The sequence below is a fragment of the Teleopsis dalmanni genome, chromosome 1 (genome assembly GCF_002237135.1).
Source record: "Teleopsis dalmanni isolate 2A chromosome 1, ASM223713v2, whole genome shotgun sequence".
Classification (NCBI taxonomy): Eukaryota; Metazoa; Arthropoda; class Insecta; order Diptera; family Diopsidae; genus Teleopsis; species Teleopsis dalmanni.
Window position 1 is genome coordinate 208,209,490 of NC_051846.1, and position 19,422 is coordinate 208,228,911.

The window sequence follows — 19,422 nt, forward strand, 5'->3', positions numbered from 1 at the left end:
ACAAAAAAACAAAACAAAAACAAATATAACAAAATATCGATATCAATAAAAAAAAAATGCATACAATAAAATTTGCAAACAATTAAGTTTGTTCACAAAATAAAATGTCAATAAATTATGTCGGCGCATTTTTGATGCATCAAACTTCAGTAATAGCAGCAACAACAACAACAACAGTCATAAAAGCAATAGCATAAAAGCAATAACAATAACAAAACTTTAAGTTATGCGCCATATTACCAGCGCATCTAATCGCCAATAAAAGTGCCTTAACTGCTCATGCACTGTACGCTTCCGCTAGCAATGATTTTGCTTTGTCGTTTTTCCTTGTCGCATATTGCATAAATACACAAACACAAATACAAACCAAAACACAAATAAAAGAAAAAACAAAAGCAAAATAGTGAAAAATTTTGTTGAATTTTGAATGAAACAATAACAAACAAAAAATATGAAGCCAACAATGAAATTGATAACAGTTTTTGCAGTGCTGCTGGCAACACCTCTCCATTTGTTTATAACCGGTAAGCTTCAAGCAAATGTTAAGAGAAAGAAAGAGAGAAAGCATTGTTTATTGTGTGTGGCGAATGCTTTTAAAATTCGAAATTATGGTATAAGAGAGTAATTTCATTTAAAGAAGAAAAATTAATATTAATAATTAATATAATATTAATAATTATTAATAATAACTATTTAATAAATATGCTTAATATTTATGAAATAGTTTATTTAATTATTTTTTTAATTAATTATAATTGAAAACATTTTTTCTTCAGATAAATGTACTGTAAAAATGTATTGTATTAATGAATTGAAAACTATAATAATGACTTTGCAATTAAAAAATAATCTAGGAAAAAGATTTATTTAAAAACGTAATTGATTAATCGGAATTAATTATTAGAAATTAATTCCGGTTTGATTCAAAGCCTTTTAATTGTATTAAAGCAATGAAAAGCCAAACAGTTTAATAATGAATGTGACTCGAACATATAAAAACATTTTTGAGACGATCTAAATCGTATTAGACACACGAAATGATGTCTTGTTGACTCTGTCTATAAAGATATGAGAAGCCGCAAAGATGTGAAGAGAAAAGACAAAGATAGAAGAGAAGGGAAGAAAATTGTGAAGACAGTAAAAACCTATTCTGTGTTGTGGCTTGATAAAATCAATTTTACCTTCCTCTTCCTTTATCCTCTTTGTGTGAGTAGGTCTCATTTTGAATCAACCTTTTTCTTTTTTCATCAATAATTAAGAATTATAGTGAGATATCGGGAATCGTTATCAAATGTCGTTACTTCATTATTGTATAAATTCCATTGGTATGGTAGTACTCTACCTCACGTGTTAATTGACTAGAAGAAGTTTTAGAAAAAAACAGAGCTGTCATCTTTTAAAATTAGAGTTTAAGCTAAGTTTATAGATTTGCCGGGTTATTAACTCTTAAATTGAATTAGAAAGTCGTGATTTCACAAAGGGACGCTGTTCGGATTTCAAGGTAATTCTCAGGTATTCGGATGGTGGTGCATTCATGGCATCACAACGGGCCATTATTTTTGCTCATGTAGGCTTTAATTTACAAACTTGTCACTCTATTGCAACCTAATCTAGTTACTTAGCATGGGACTCCTACCACTTAGCAAATATTAAACCAACTTTGAGCTCTAATTAAGTCCAGTTTTTAATCTTAGCAATAGATACTTATATAAGAGAGTTAAAGATTTAATTGTCTCAAAAGTTCTTTCTGCTTCTGATTAAAGCTGGGTGTTTCATAGTTTTAATTTAATCTTCATCTCAACAAAGTATACAATATTTCTAAAATGGAACCGTCATCTTAAAAGCATTTTTATCAATTTAGTGTATTATTAGGCTGAGTAGATCTCATGATTTTTTTGTTTGAACTTTCGGACACCTTAACACGATCAAGAAGTGCCTTGTTTAGTGAAAACCAATTGATAAGAAGAAAATATGTCGAAAAATAATTAACAATAAAAGAGTAGCAACGTTTTTCTCCATATTTTCGAATGTTTTTCGTAAGTCTTTTTGGATTATAAAAATATTGTAATATTAAATCTTAAAATAAAATCATTTAATAGATTGATCTCTATTATGATGGGTCAGTCACCTACGTTTTGTAATGAAATCAAATTTTAGTTTATTATTATTTCGTTTTATATTAACGCAAAAATCAGGAAAAAATTTTATTAAACATTTGAACTAAACATCTCAAATAATTTATATGTCATATATTAGTTTTTATGTTAATATACGATATAAGAGTGAGAGGAGAGAGATGGAAAGTAAAGACATAGATGAGAAAAGTTTTCACTAGTAACGTCTATAAATCCGTCAGCTAAAATTATCGCAATTATGTATTGTTTTTTACTGTGCACTTATAAAATATGTAAATTGTGCAATACCGAAATTTAATCGTTATTCCAAGCGCTGTTTTTTATAAAAAAATAGTTAAATATGTAATGACAACTCAGCGAAGACATCGAAGACACCGAAGACTCACTCAAGTCGCTTCATTTTAGTAAGGAAAGTGCTTTGCACACGTAAAGTTACGTCAAAATTTGTTGTGTATTTATTGAGTTGTCACATCTCTTCAGCTCGTATTTGGAATCCAATTAACAAAACAAATACGACGACTCATAGAATTTGAAAGCCATCGATTCAAATGGTCACTACACTTGACTAAATCGTTTGGAAGGTGTGAATTGCTTTACGTAATAATTGAACTTTAAATTATCGCCTCAATTGAATGCAATTCAATTGGCTCATAAAACAGGGGCGAGAAAGTAGTCTGAAAATAGTCAACAAAAGACCTATTACTTAATCCATTTGTTGGAAGACTCTTTGAAATATAGAAAATTCAAGAAACTTTCACTCTTAAATCAGCTAAGATTCAATTTCTCTTAAAGTAAGAAAAGTCTAAAGGATAAAAATAGACGAATTCATTCTAATTAAAGAAAATCAAAATAGTGGGTTGCTTGAAGGATTTTTAAATATTCCAGATAAAATAACTAATTCAAAGAATGTACATATCAGTGTAATGGAATAAACTCGAGCTGTATTTTGGAGTAAAATTTAAAGCGGTCTTCTAGTCAGTTACATTTCTTTTTATTTAATTTTTTATTTTAAATATTTCAAATAATTAAATAGTGTCTATAATAAGTAACCAATAACCGACCCTAACTGAATAGAATATACTCCGACCTTCAAATAAAAATGCCTTCCGATGAGAATTTGTTAATATCAGGCAGAGTTAGGCACACCCCACCTAGTATCCTCAGTTGAAATCCTCAGTTCCATCTTATTGAGATGATAATACAGGCCTTGGTAATGCACCAGTGCTAAAATTCTCAACTCTGTGTTTTTGATGGTGTCTCTTGAGTAGCTGTTAAGTCTAAAGCTTACCCAAAGTATCGCGCTAATAGTGGTTTCCTTTAAACAGGATTTCTCATGCCCTAGTTTTTTTAACTATGCCTTTTAATACTCAATACTCTTCGGTTTTCGTATACTAAGCTGAGGTTACTGAACTCTAGAAAGAACAATTCCTGTTAACATGGACAAAAACAGCTCTAAATGAAACTGTGGTCGGCAATAGATTCTTTTTTAATAAGCTGGCTTATATCAAAGAGTTGCCTAGGTTTGTTGGTATCCTCCTCATGTGGGTACTTGGACAAACAGATAGTTTTGGTACCTATAAAGCAGATGAAGTCAAATCTGATAAGTGCGCTTCGATATCCACATCTCTGGTATCTGGTATTCCTCTTGGAATTGCTTAACTAGCAATTAAATATTAATATCTAGAGTTGGCAAAAAAACTATGGTTAGTAGAAAATTTTTGTTAGATCAGAAGACTGAGAGCAGTAGTTAAAAATGCCATTATGTCCTTTGGAGAGATGATGCCTAATTCCGTTATAAGGGGATAAGCAGTTGATAAGTACCGATGTTTGAGTCTGGTGAGTCTATCACAGCGACATATAATGTGTTGTGCTATTTCCTCTTCTTCGTGACAAAGTCTACAGCTATCGTTTCTTGTAATACCTAGGTTTGACAGATGCTCCTTAAGTCCACAATTTTCAGTTAGAAGCCTTGTCATAGGTCGAATGCCTTTTTTGTTCAGCCTTAGAAGCTTCCTAGTTCTGGCTTTTATTTAATGCCATCTTGTATTTTGTATAACTTCTACAAAAATTATCTCACATATAAGAATAATTTAGATTTTTGTTTCTTATAATACTACATACCAAGATTAAATAATTAAATGATTATGATAATGAAACAATCGCTAAAGCATTTCTTTGACATTCTTAGTCAATCTGCAATTTATGCATTCGTTGTTAATCACTGACTACGAAATCCCACACATATTCGTCATATTCGTTTTCCGATACGCTCTAGAGATTCGTTTCTTCTTCTTCACTTATTAAATTTAAATTCATGTGATTATATAATCTTAAGGCTATAAAAGTACATTGACAATTTTTACTTCATAAAAAATTAAAAAAAAATTAATAAAATAATTTAAAGTCACAATTAGTTTCACTCAAATAAGGCCTTACGCCATTAAAGCTGTTGTTCGTATGCCTTATGACTGTAAAAACCTAAAAGGAGAAGCCAAATTATATGAATATATTTAAGTACACATACATATATATATAAATAATAATAATAATAATATATAGTTAATGTGAATACATAGCGAGAGCGTTAAGTTCAATTAATATGTGGAAGGCGTTTTAGAATTTGACATTTTTCTTCCATTACCGTCTTACGAGAATGAATTTATGTCTAATTTTCGCATTAAAATATAGTCACACACGGGTCACAAATAAAAGGGGAAGTATTCAAGAGGAGGATTTTTAATAGCCCAAGTAATTTGACTCATACATTTTGTGTGTTTAAAATTAATGGCTTTTTTGTATGACAGTTGAATAATAATTCCAGTAAAATAGTTCCTATTTGGTTTAAAGTTGAAAATAATAAAATATTTTAATCTGCGCTATTGTTAAATAAGCGTTAAAATTCATAAATAAATAATATTTTGTTTATAATTGCTCGTAAAAGCTAAAATATGTTAGGAGAAAATTGCTGGGTGGTCTGTGGTCTGACTCTGTTAACAATGTAAATCGATTAGGGCTACAACCATAAACTCTAATAAATAAAAACTTTAAGTGATTACAGGAAAATGAACTCATCTCTAACAAAAGCTAACTAAAATTAAATATCTTAGGTTTGAGGTTTTAGTTAAAAAAACAATTTTCTTATTAAATAATAAAGAAAGCTATTTATTTCAAACGTTCGTAAACTTTAATATTGAGCGAAAGCTAAATAAATCATTAGTTTCTCTACTGTGAAAACATTTTAGAAGTATAGATGTTAAATTGCAGATGGTTGCAGTCTTTTCTATTTGACGAAACTTAGACTTTAAAAAGCACATCCATTATAATACTTAGAACTTTGGTGATCTTAACAGTAATGTATTGTCAGCGAGAACGGTCAGCGGCTGACTTTCGCGAATTGTTACTGGTACTGAGTGCCGTTACATTATTTTTCAACTCGTTCCTTCAAAAGACGTCCTATAGTGCTTTTCCCTTCAGTAGATAATGAATCCAATTTCTATCTACCCGTAAATGTATTCATACATTTACATGACGTGATTCTTAAGTAAATCAATATATATATTATATATATATTCTGAATCATTCCATTCGATAATCGTTCCCAAAGCGCAAAGTGTTAATAGATATTCCGAAGAATTTATTACTATTGATCATAGTCCAAGGTGCACCATATAGCACGACAGATAAATAGTTCAAATTCCACTGCCATAAGATACTTACGTGTTTAATCTATTATTTCTAATATTATTGTTTTGCTATTCCAAATGCAACCTATATGGTAAATCAGGAATAAATGATAGTCAATTTTGTCAGTTATGGAACATTAGTAGTTTTGCCTACGTTCTCTATTTATGAAATAAACATAATGAAATATTATTCTTAATCCGAGTTCTTTTGATTCATCAAAATAATCTGATTTACAAATGCAAGAGTGTATAATAAAGATGAAAGCTATTAGAGATGTTGGATTAATAGTCTTCTCCAAAGGATGTATTTGTCTAGCGTGCGAATTTTTGATCCATTTTTTGATAGATTAAATTTTATTATAGAAGTTGTTTTTAATGATCATATCTAGGAATCTAAGTACGCCAGAGTCATACATTATTTCCACTCCTTTTGTTAAGTAATGATTTTTTGCTTAAAAACATTTATTTTGCGTTTTGTAAATATGTACTATAATTATTATTTAATGACACATTTATATATTTTATCTAATATTTTCATACATTGCTAGGTACTTTGGGTTTTGCACAGTCGCTATATTCGCCGGAAGAAACTTTATCACAGATATTTGCGAATAGTGTTGCAAACAGTACGGATTTAGTACGTGCGGTAAGAGAGTCAATCAATATATACGATCTACATCACAAGCAAACTAAACGATCCAGGTAGGCTTTTTCATACTTTATATTATTTTAACAATTTATCTAATTTTCTTATAGAGCTAAGCGTGCTATAAAACGTGTATGTTATGGCGAACTTGGTTGTTTCGAAGATTCTGGCCCATTTGCGTATTTAGAAATGCTGCCATCAGCGCCAGAAGAAATTAATACAAAATTTTACTTTTACTCAACGAAAAATAGATCAGATCGCCCATTGATGGAGCTACCATTTCTGAACATGACAGATGCTTTCAAAAATGCCACCAAAACTCCAAATAAACGTAGCGCTAGTAATATCACAACAACCACTACAACAACAAAGCGTAGCGCTTTTCGAAGATCACCTACCACCATAAACGATTTAGAGGGTTTCGATGACATGTCTGTGCGTATAATTGTACACGGTTTCGGCTCAGCTTGTCCACATGTATGGATCTATGAAATGAAAACGGCACTTATGGCAGTGGTACGTTTTCAGATTTGTGGAGAAGACTAGTTTAACTCTATAGCAATTTTATTATTTTAGGAAGACTGCATTGTGATATGTGTTGATTGGGAGAATGGCGCCACATTTCCAAACTATGTTAGGGCAGCAGCCAATACGCGTTTGGTTGGCAAGCAATTAGCTATGCTAATCAGAAATCTGAAGGAACATAAGGGTCTCAATTTGACGCGTACGCATATTATTGGCTTTAGCTTGGGAGCACATGTATCTGGCTTTGCTGGTTCAGAGCTGGCTGGTTTATCACGGATTACAGGGCTTGATCCAGCTGGTCCACTCTTTGAGGCACAACATCCTAAAGTGCGTTTGGATAGCACAGATGCCGAATTTGTTGATGTTATACACTCGAACGGAGAAAATTTAATATTAGGTGGTTTAGGTTCTTGGCAGCCCATGGGACATGTAGATTTTTATCCAAACGGTGGACGTGTGCAAACAGGTTGCTCCAATTTGTTTGTCGGTGCAGTAACAGATTTTATTTGGTGTAAGTTTGTAAAAATATATTTTGTCGAAACTATTTTTAATAAAATTTTTAGCTGCACAAGCGGCAGAGGAGGAAGAAGGTAGATCCCTTTGCAATCATCGGCGTGCATATAAGTTTTTCATAGATTCCGTGGCGCCGCGTTGCATGTTTCCGGCATATCCATGTGCGAATTATGACGATTTCTTGAAGGGAAAGTGCTTTCCATGTGCTCAAGATGATGAGGAGTTAGAGGAGGGTATACCACGGTGTGGTAATATGGGCTACTACGCCGACCGTTCTACAGGTAGAGGGCAGTTATATTTGGTGACTCGTGAGGAAGAACCATTTTGTGCACATCAATTCCAACTGCAAATATTTAATTCATTTAATGACTTACCTTTGCGCACCATTGGTCGACTTGAAGCTACACTAGAGGGTGACGGAGGCTTAAATGAAACTTTTCAAATATCAGAGTAAGCTTTTGTGATTATGTTTCGATTAAATTTTCATTTCCTACTTTCAATAATTGCAGAAAAGATGACTCTGAATTCTACGCCGGTGACATTATATCCAAAATAATAGTACCACATCCAGCTTTAGGCTTTCCCACTACATTGAGCTTGCATTACAAATCTTATAGTGGATGGTTGTCGAAAGGTTTACCACATTGGGATATTGATAAAGTGATACTTACGGATAGCTTTGGACGTAGTCACTCTCTATGTAAGCCTTCCACAAAACTATCATCAGGCAATCCAGTGCGCATAAAACTGTTGTCTGGTAATTGTGAATTGGAAAATCAAGATGAATATGGTGCATATACTACTTTGCCACCAACTGATATACCGGATTCAAATGGACAGGAAAGTGTAGATGTGCTCGAAACAGATGGTGTTGAATCAGTTAAGCAGCGAAAGGATATTTTTAATTTGGGCACAAGCTTCAAACTAAATGATAACGATACTTTTCCACTAGAGGACACACAAGACTTACCCTGGCAACCTATACTAGAAGGTAATTCTTTAGACAAGGATACAGGAGAATCAAGTCGTAGTTTGTCTGCTGAACCAACAGAAATTTTCGAACCAGTATTGCAGGATCGTCGCCTAATGCTTGATCGTGGGCGTAATATTCAAGACTTCAGCACCACTGAAGAAATAAGAGAACCTGTTCTAAAAGCAACAACGCCCCGTATTAAGAAGGCAAAAGAAATTATCTTTACAGAGGGACCACAGATATCACAGAAATCAGATGTAGTAAAAATTACACCTTTTTCGTTAACGGGAAGAGCAGATAAACCAAAAATCACAGCACAAGCTCAGGGTGAACCATTAACAGTTCAGCTATTTCCTTTCCGTTTAGGAGATCTGCTTAAGAGTGCAGAACGTTATGCACGTGAAATGTTGTTGCCATTAATTTCAATTCAGGCACCAAGATTTTTTGGATTCAATGTGCCTAGTGAAAGTTTGAGAGAAGAACCTCGTAAACCGCGTTATATACCACGTTTTGAAGAAGTCACTTTTCTTAACTCCACTGAACTGCCTAACAAGCAAAAACAAAGCAGGAAGCAGAAATCAAACCACGATCTTGTGGCAGCGGAATCACAAGAACAGCGGAATATTTTTGCACTCATGCGTGTTCCAGATACCGAACAGAAGAAGACGCATCAGCGACGATCGTTCGATGATGTCAACTACTACACAAATGTGTTATTGACAGAGTCGCGTGCATTGCGACCGGAAAGTCCGGAATATCAACCGGTGTTTATAGATCTACCAACATACAGACCACCAAAAGCCAGAAGTTTACGTTCTCCATTAAGGAATATACGCCAACCATAGCAGGAAGCAATCGTTTTCGATTGTTGCTACTTCATTAAAAGTGATAAATAAGCCAGAAAAAGATGCTTTTTTATTTAAACCAAATTTTTATTTGAGGTTTGATTTTCATTTCGGTATTAACTGAGCTAACAAATTGCCGAGCAATTTGATATGCAACGCAAAATTATTGTGATCTAGTCTGGCGACAGATTTTATATTCATCGTTTTATTCCTGGAATACACAGAATTTAAGTCCTCATCGTAGTTTATCTCATTATGTGATTCGCCATTTACGACTTCATACATATGCACCTCTACGTTAAGGTTAAATATTTTTACTAAATGAACAATTTTGTATTTATTCATTTATTTATTATCCTTATTAGCTTTACTGTATATATGTATTTACAAGAGTTATGTGTACATTAAATGGATTCTTTTAAAGATTCTGTAAGATGTTAGTGATAAGATATTTTTACTATAATATTTTTATTTAAAAAAATATAATAAAATGTATTTTAAAGCAATAAATTAGATTAAATTTCATTTTGAATTATCTAAGAGACTTTAGGTCGTATTGATATTATTAGCGTGATAGGAAAGCTGTCACTTGATAAATAAAAATAGTATTTAATATTACTTTTCTTTATCCCAGCAATTGGATTTGCACCAATGGAAAAGTACAATAATATTGCCCTTTAGATATTGGTACAACAGAAATGGGAATGCGATATCTTACTATATCTTAATCTCAGGCAGTTCAATGTCACTACCTTTTATAATAGAATACATATCATAACAGAATTCTCATTTTGCTGACAGTTTTTTTCTTAAGACATCTAAAATTTATCGCAGTAATTGGATTTCAACCATTTGGTAAGTACAATAATAATGTAAGTAAATTGACCGATACATATTGGCAGAACAGGAATGAGAATACTGAATTTGATTTTTCATTTTCTAATATTTGACTATTTTATATTACAAAATAAAAGAAACTAAGTCACAAAGTCACTACTAAACTTCAGATTATTTTACAATCCTAAGTAGAATAATCTAAAGATTTGCCAAGTTATTTCTTAAGATATCTAAACTTAAGCCTAACAATAATAGCTCCAACTGAAAGGCATAGGATAACCAGTCACGTAGCCGAAGAAACGTCCAAGCCATACCTGACATTTACGGAAACGCTATATATATACAATTTTTTCTTTAAATTCACTAATATTTTCTGAAAGCTCTATCGAAAATAAATTTCTAGATATTGGTTTTTTTTGTTACTAACGATAAACTCCGTTTATGATCCGGGTTAAAGATGAACACGTTCGATTTTAGGAGTTTCCTATTAAGGCATATGCTAATTTTACCTTCACACTTGGAGTCGTTTTTCATATCATTATTATTTTTATTTTATTTATAACATACATACCATATACACACAAAAATAGCCTGCTGAGGATCTACATGTCCTCTACAATATAAATGTAGAACCTTCGACTTGGCACACTTGAAGTAAATCGAAAGTATCTCGTTTAATATATGTTCCAACGGGAAACTGTACTCTAGCACGGCATGGAGTTAGGGACGGCATGCCTTTTCGAATCTCCTGTAGTATATGTGCACCGTCGCCCGAAGAGAATAAACCAGAGCACTTATTGTGTCTATGTCCTGGCTTGTACAGAACCAGGCTTATGCTATTGGGCACCCCACTCTTTAACATACTCGTAGATATTTCTTATATAAATGTTGGCTAGTTTTTTGGATTTATCAATGCGTCAGGTTGGTTTTAAGTTGCCAATCTATCTATCAAAAATAACGAGTAATGTGGAATCAAAACGTCTTTCTTAGCTATTTTGAGGAGAATTCGTACTTCCTTTCACTATACCCTCATTTACATAAATATATTGCATTTAGAGAAAAAGTTAACACTACTATACTATATCTGATAGAGAGTTTCAATGATTTATAAAACATTTATTTAAATTAAACAAATTTTATAATTTTTTCTTAATTACTTATTCATTTTATTAGTTTATAATCCAAATTTGAAGTTTAGTTTTCAAAAAAACAATACATTTTTAGATAATTTATTACTATTTTCCCATTTGGTTTTGTTACTAAAATAATTCATAAGAAAATTATATTTTATTTAAAAAACAAAAAATATTTGTTACATTAAAAATTCTTAAAAAAGTTGTTCAATATGCAAAACTTTTACAACAGATATTGTTTAATTAATTAATTAATTAATTGTTTAAATTATTTCAAAACTTAACTCGCTTGCACTGAACATTTTAGGTTTTTGCTTTGATTTTCCACTTCAAGTTATTTCGTTCATTTGAAAAATTAAAAATTCTTTCGTAATAAAAATTAAATGTTAAATATCAACAAATTTACGGTAAACTTTTTTAATAATAAGAAATGAAAATATGTGGTAACGCCAGCGTCACACAAGTTACAATAATTATAATTATAATTATTATTAATTAATTTAATTTTTACTTAATTTTTAACGTTACATCTTTAAGTACTCATTGAATATGTTTTGACATTCATATATATATTATATTATATATATGTATAAATATATAATAGTACATGTTTGTATGTATGCACGTATCTGAGTACGTATCTGTTTAATAATTAATTACTTCATATGCTAAATAGTTCATATATCGTACATGCATGATGTCTATATGTGTATATGTTGGCTTATGTTTATACGTATGTCAGCTGATCCATAGTTTTATTTGATCATAAAAGTATGCTTTGATTTTGTGTTCCATGCGACTCAGTTGTGTGATAGAACTTAATGCACACATACCAGTAAAATGACACACAAAAATAATGTGTTTATGTACAAATTCTTTTTTATGTGGTGAGTTGAGAAGTAGTTGTGTCCACTGTTTTACTGCTGTTTTAATTTGATTTAAATTTTAATGTCAGTTTGTATATTATTTATAGCCACAAATGAAACATTTAATATTACAAAATGGTTTATGTTAAGTTTATAACAACACTGAAATTGGCATTTGAACTTTTTTTAGCGTAAATATAATAAAAAACTTGAATAGAAAATTATATTTTATTGTGAAATATTTTTGTTTCATAATATTTAAGTATCAAGCAGTGTTTTGTGTTCTAAAGTTGCAAAGTTACCATAACAAACTAAAATTCAAATCATAACAAAGCTGAAAGAGGCGTAAGATAGAGTGACGACATTGCTTTGATTAACAGCACTGTTAACATTGACTGTTATGGCTTCTGTACTGCATTTGTTAGCAGTGGCTTGCCATACACACAGTGGTCTCTGTCCAAGCTCTGCTATTATTTGAGTTTCAAGTGTCAAATACATTCGCGGTGTCTGTGTTTGTTTAGTTTTCAGTAGATTTATGCTCCTTAGTAGGTTTTTGTGTTCATTATTAAATTTTATTTTATTTAAATTTTATAAACATTTACACTTAAGCTAATTAGTATTCCACAATTTAATTTATTCTTTAAGTTTAATATGTATCTCAACCTGTTTAGTTGTTTAGTTGTTATTACTCTGTTTACAGAATTTTTAATACTTTTGTGTCTGTATGTCTGTATGTCTGCTTTCTGTTTAACTTTGCAGTTTCACTGCAGTTTCTTCAGTTAGTTTTGTCAGTGAATACTGCAAAATTTATTTACAATTGATATTGCAGTGAAAATCTCAAATAAAAATTTAAGAAAAAAAAAAGGAAAGTATTTATCATGAACTAAAAAACTTCAATTTCTAGTTTTTCTAATGATTACAGCGCTAGTTTATACACAAGGATTAATTATTTAAGTATTTATACATTAATTCATATATTTGGTTAAGTTCAAGGATTGCTTATTAGTTGCCATGTACGAGAGCACCTTGATTGCTGTGTAATTGTTCAATAGCTTTTTTTCATTTCAATTTCTCTTTAAGATAAATAAAATAAACTAATAATAAGACTAATAAAAACTAATTAGTTGAGAAGGAGACATACCAAAAGTAGTCAATTAATTAAAGCATTTCAAAGAAAATGTGAAGAACATCCGGATGAAGTTCACTAATCATTCCAATATGAAAACTATTTGAACTTAAGTACTTGATATTAAAATATCAATATTTAAGAAACAGAAAACTTCTTAAAATAACAAAAATTGACTTTTTCTTTGCAGCTATTTGAAAGGACATTATGAAAGAAATTCAAAGAAATTACAAAAAATTTGAATTTATAGACTACTTGATGAATAACTTTATTATTATCATCTCACAGAATTCCGGTTGAGCCAATTCATCAAGTTTAAGAATAAAATCTCAAATCCCAATTGTGTCTATAATGAAGTCCGAATTACAAAATAATCCGAACCTCTTTACGTCTGGAAGATTTGGTCACCCATTCAACTATGAGCAGTTCAGTCCACTAATCACACTAGAAAGACATTCGTTATATTAAAATTTCGATCAGGCTGCGTAAGTCAACAGCAAAAATAAAAGCAACGCAGATTGATTATAGATAGAACTCGAAAAACAGCAAACAATGCTTAGGGATTGCGCTATTAAACTGCATTGGTTCCATAGTTTTCATCTCGAAACCACTCATCTCTTCGGAAGATAAAGTGTTACTTACTTCTTGTGACATGGATATCAAGAAGCCTAATATTAAAAGTTCATGTTTTAAATCCCACATATCTCGTAAAGTACACTGACCTTACACAATATCGTTGAGATATTCATGCAGAGCACATGTAGTTGGATTAGTGGAAAGAAATGCGACATGCGGTTCTCAAGAGATCAGAATAGAGAAACCTTTTCTTTGTTTTATGTTCTTCTCAAGAGCGGTGACACCACATACGGGTAAATTGATATAAGTTGGTCAATTATCATATTGTTAGAGAAATAAAGTATATGATAAGTATAATTTTAAATGCTAGATGATTTTCTTTCTAGTCATTCTAGTGTCAGAAATTGTAGTTTTAGTGAAAATACGAACTAAAGAACTTCTCAACTGTTGAAAAATAAATTTAAGTATTTATTTAAACTAAATAAATAAATAATTACAAAAAAAAGATAATTATCTATTTGTGTTATTAATCTATAAAACTTATATTCTCTTTACTAAACTAGGCAAATTGAAAGACCACGGCACTCTCAAAAAGTTGTATGTGAGTTTGAGATGTAAGTATGCTCGTTACTCTCCTTTTTGTGGTGATTAATCATTTCGTTAAATTCTAATTCGCAAGTTTCTATATTTTATATAATATTTCTTCATTACTATCTTTACTTCATTTAAGTTTCCTTGGTTTTAATTTATATGAGCTACTTAACAAATAATTAAATATTTAATAGTTTTACGTCACTAACATTGAATTTCTGTCGTATAATTAGTATTTAAGTATCTTCTCCTCATTTCATTTTTAAAATTTTTTTTTTCATTCAAATAAATACATTATTAATGTATTCTTATACTGTTTGTTTACTATTTTAATATTTATAAGACATTTATAGTTAATTCAAATATAAATAAATAGCTGCATCTTTTAACTATTTTATTATATAAATATGTATTACTTTCAGTGTTTTATTTCAAGACAAGAAAAAGTCATATATATATATATATTTTTTTTTTGTTAAATATTTTCACTCAATAATTTTAATATTTATTTAATTCTTTTAATTTTGTACAATTTATTTCAAATTTTATGTAATTTAATAATTCATTTAAATATTTGCTAACATTTTCAATGTAGTTTGCTTATGCTTAACATTTTTCAATGTTTTTTTCATTTATTTACTTTTCATACATAATTTTAACTTAAAATTACTATTTATATATAAATATATTTATATATATATATTATGATATATTTTAGACCATCAAGGTGCTTTTCAATTGTTTAATTATTAACGAAACATATGAATTGTCTGTTTGTATTTAACAAATTAATATGTTTCAGTTAAAATTAAGAGCGGGATCCTGCCCTATTAACAAAATTAAAAACAATAATATAATTAAATAGTTAATAATATTTAAATAAAATAAATTTAAAATTTAACACATATTTGGCCACAATTTGTCACTTTCTTAAAAAAAATATAAAACAAAAATAAAATAAAAATTATTTTAAAAATAATACACAAAAATCGCAATATTGTTGTCATTCTTGTCAATATGCTTCTCGCATTTACATAAATGTTGTGCCTTTTTGTTGTTATTGTTTTTTTATAAAATTAAATAAAATTAAATGAAATTAAGTCTTTTTTATTTTAAAAATATGTTATAGAAACGCTCATAAATTTTTTTACTTATTGAAAAATTCAATTTTTCACAATTTTGCCTAAGCTTAATTTTAGCTTAAAATATTTAATAATTTACAAATTATTAAAAATTGTTAGTAAATTTTTTCATGCAATTAATAATTATATATAATTTTTCACAATTTCTTTTTTAATTTTACTTTAAAATAGTTTTTCAGGCTGCGAAGACAATAAGTATTTTCAGTTTAGAAAAGAAAAGTGGAAGAAATAATTTAGTACAGTGCGCTCTCGTTCTGTTGGTTCAACAGTTTGTTTGCTTTGAAGTGCATGTCAGCGCTTTTGACGTAAGTCAATTTTAAAACAACATAAAAACTTTAAATTTAAGGTTTAAAGACAATTTTCAACTTTTTTCCTTCACTTATTTGTTAGTAAAAAGTGTTAATATTAGTTTTATAATTTTTATATTATTTTTACAAAAAGTCTCTAGAGTTTTAATAAAATTTTTACATTAATTTTCTTTATAATAAGCTTACAATTTTTTTTTACATTAAACATTTTTTTCATTTTTAGTAAAAGTTAAATATTAAGTTTAACACATTTAGCTACCATCTTTGAAGTTAATTAGGGTGTACTTTTATAGTATAATTTTTGTTTTTACTTTATATATATATATAATATTTTAATTAAATTCGAGTTCAATATTAAAAATTTTCATATACTTCAACTATACTTTTTTTTTTTAATTTTTCTGTTTTAATTTATTATTTTAATATGTAAGTTAATATTTTAGTATTGCCAGTTTAGCCAACTCTTGTGATTGTTAATGTGATGTATCATTTCAAATTATAAAAAATATTTAAAAAAAATTAAATAGTTTTTGGAAAAGAATTTTAATAAATTTTGATTTTCTTTACTATTTCCTGCCATATTTATTGTTTAAATTTTTTTCTAACTGAATAAATTTTTAATCTTTTGCGTTTGTCGAAAAATTTAAATTATTTTAAAAATAAATGATCAGCAAAAATACATTCTTTTCTTTTTTGCTATTAAAATATTTGGGTCTGAGCTTTAAAAAAGGTTTTTCTTTTAAAAAATAATAAATATAGAATACAACTTTATATTAATAAAATCAATGAAACAATTTAAATAATGATAAATTAAAAATATTGCAACAAAAGCATAAAATATACATAATTTAAAAGGCTTAAATTTTTTTTAATTTTAAAAATATTTCATTCAATTTAAGAATTCGTCCAGTTCTTATTTAGTCAAATTAATTAAAATATTTTATGCTTTCGTTGAAATTCATAAATAAAAAAATGCATTAATATTAATTTTAAAAACTTAATATTAATTAGAAATTCTGCATATTGTATTCATTTGTTCTAGTTCTTTTTTTTTGTTTTATTTTTTGTCGATTTTAAAAATAATATTTTGTGCTTTTTCCAAAAGTTTGGTGTATCTTTCAGTTTCAATATTTAAATAAAATAAAATTAAATTTCTTGTCTGGCTTGCTAATTGCTATAACTAAAGATTCTTCTTCTTCCCATTCTTCTTCTGCTTCACCTTAGTTTGTTGTTTAGTGAAGATTGATTCATTTATTTTGAGAGAGTTCCTTTTAGATATCATCTCTGTTTCTTTAGTTTGCTTTTTAATATTTTATAAACATTCTTATTTTTTTGTTAAGGATTTTCTTAAAATAAATTTTACATTTTTTTTTTGGTTTTTTGTAAGTTTTTTAGTTTTTGTTTTGGTATTTGTTGTTGTTGCTGTTATTGGTAAATTTTTGTTGTCACTAACGTATCAATAAAAAGTTTTGCGCCTTTTCGGTCAACTTTCTGCAAATTCCTACGACTCTCCGTCACATTCCAGCATGATGGCTCTGATTTTGACTCCCCGACGGCTTTAAATCAGACGACGGATCGTTTTTATTATTTTCGTTTTCTTCAGACTCCTCAACTTCTGCAAGATTCTCCTGATCGGACTCCTCAAGTGTTACCTGAAAAATTTGAAAAGTGAGAATATATTAATAAATATGTTAAAAAATATATATATTTTATTTAAAAAATTATTATAAGATTTTCAGTACATAAATTTATAATTAAATAATAAAAAAAAAAAGAATTGCCACTGTTAGTGTGATACTAACTTGAAATCTAATTTTATCATCAGATGGTTGTTCATCTGCTGCGGATGGTGGTGGTGATGGTGGTATCATACTCTGATAATAGTCTCTATTCTCTTCAAGCGTATCTAAAATGTCTTGTGCATCGGGATGTACCAAATCTGCCCAAGTCTCCCATAATGGATGCACAATATAATCGATGAAACCAACTTGTGATTTCTCAATAGTTGCATTATGACGATCACACATAGGACTAATATCCATGCCAGCATCACGTTCTTTGTCACCTTGTAAGAAGAATTCCTCCATTAGAAGGGCAACCCAACGTTTATACAATGGTAATGGTTTTGTTGGATTGCTTAAATCTGCGCAATGGACGAGGTTTTCGAGCACCTAAAATAATGATAACAAAGTTATTTATTAAATTTCAAATACCTAAGACATTTACAAGGAGTATTTAATATCTTTTTTTAATATTTCACAATATATAAACCATAATGGTAAACATTATGTTAAAATATACAAATTTTTGTCACGAAAATGTTTACAACAAGCATATATATATTTTTATTGCGAAAAGCAAAAAAAATTCTTCTTCCTCCTTATCAAAGCCCTTTGTTGCCGTTGTAGCGTGGGTTAAATTCAACAAAATTTCTTTCATTCTTGATGGATTATAGCATTGTATTTATTTCGTTCATCAATTTTATTGTTCTTTTTGCTGTCTCCAAACCTTAATCCACAAATGTGACCATTCTTCGCCCAACAGGTCATCATCATTGAGCTTTTACTTATAGGTACGTTTGAATATTCTCGATTGTAGTATTCGACTTTATGTTGTAAAGCGTATTTTGATTAATATACCATCGTTTCGTGTTATTAATATATTATGTTTTCACATTCTTCAGCATGTTGCAAACATTTATTAGACAGTACGTATATAACATGACATATTTCATGTATTTTTTTTTTCATCTTACGATACAAGTACTTGGAGTATTTCTTTTATTTACCTGTATACGATCTGTATAGTTGTCTAGAAGCAGCACTCCGGAACCAGCTACTTTCTTAGTTTCTACCATAGTTTTCAAATCAGCCAAAAGGCTCATGTGTTTGGACATGTCAGTGGACAGAACTATATCAATAACCATTTTTCTAAGAGTTTGGCGTTGTTTCCTGTTTAATGGAAATAAATTTATATTATTTGAAATTAATTTGTTTTACAAAATTGTAAAATTATATTTAGTAAATGGAAGATGAAAAGAATAAGTATTTCGTAAATGATAAAATGGGTATATAGCAATTTGTTAGTGTGATGTGCTCAGCTTTATTTCATAAGTCGTTCTTTTCATTTCATTTAAGTATTAATATATATTCTTGCATATATATAATACTTCTACTAGCATATTCATTATATCAACCAATTTGTTTTGTTATATCTATTTTATAATATTACTGTATGTATCTCATTTTGTTTTATATCACTTACTTTTGCATATTACAGAATATATCACATCCCTGGTTTTGCAATAATTTAAAGGCAACGGCTAAATGGTGGTTTTCAAGAACAGATTCGTCGTTATACATTAAAGCTAATTCAGAGCCTGAAATTGATCAAAAATGGCACTTATTATCTGATATATATTATTTAGTACTAATAAAAAAAAAACAAATATGACTTATATGATAATTATTATTTTAATCGTTCTTTTATATCAATTCTATTGGATAATGTAACTAAATATTTT

At 29.1% G+C, this 19,422-nt stretch overlaps 2 protein-coding genes across 9 annotated transcripts in view; one reads left to right on the forward strand and one right to left on the reverse strand.

Annotated features, from left to right (window-relative positions):
* Window positions 1-84: 84 nt before the first annotated feature.
* On the forward strand, window positions 85-9,816 carry LOC119671615. Its single transcript, XM_038082337.1, has 6 exons — window positions 85-524; window positions 6,367-6,520; window positions 6,575-6,980; window positions 7,041-7,500; window positions 7,553-7,952; window positions 8,012-9,816. The coding sequence occupies exons 1-6, from the start codon at window positions 452-454 to the stop codon at window positions 9,318-9,320; spliced, it is 2,802 nt and encodes a 933-aa protein (XP_037938265.1). The 5' UTR covers window positions 85-451; the 3' UTR covers window positions 9,321-9,816.
* Window positions 9,817-17,293: 7,477 nt separating this feature from the next.
* Window positions 17,294-19,422, reverse strand: part of LOC119671616 (cAMP-specific 3',5'-cyclic phosphodiesterase) — a 147,640-nt gene continuing 145,511 nt past the window's right edge. For all 8 annotated transcript variants that reach the window (XM_038082338.1, XM_038082339.1, XM_038082341.1 and 5 more), the window contains 4 exons: window positions 19,164-19,278; window positions 18,688-18,850; window positions 17,702-18,070; window positions 17,294-17,551 (listed from right to left, as the gene is read on the reverse strand). In XM_038082338.1, coding sequence (XP_037938266.1) covers window positions 17,414-17,551; window positions 17,702-18,070; window positions 18,688-18,850; window positions 19,164-19,278 — 785 coding nt within the window. In that variant the 3' untranslated portion in view covers window positions 17,294-17,413. The remainder of the gene's footprint in view (window positions 17,552-17,701; window positions 18,071-18,687; window positions 18,851-19,163; window positions 19,279-19,422) is intronic.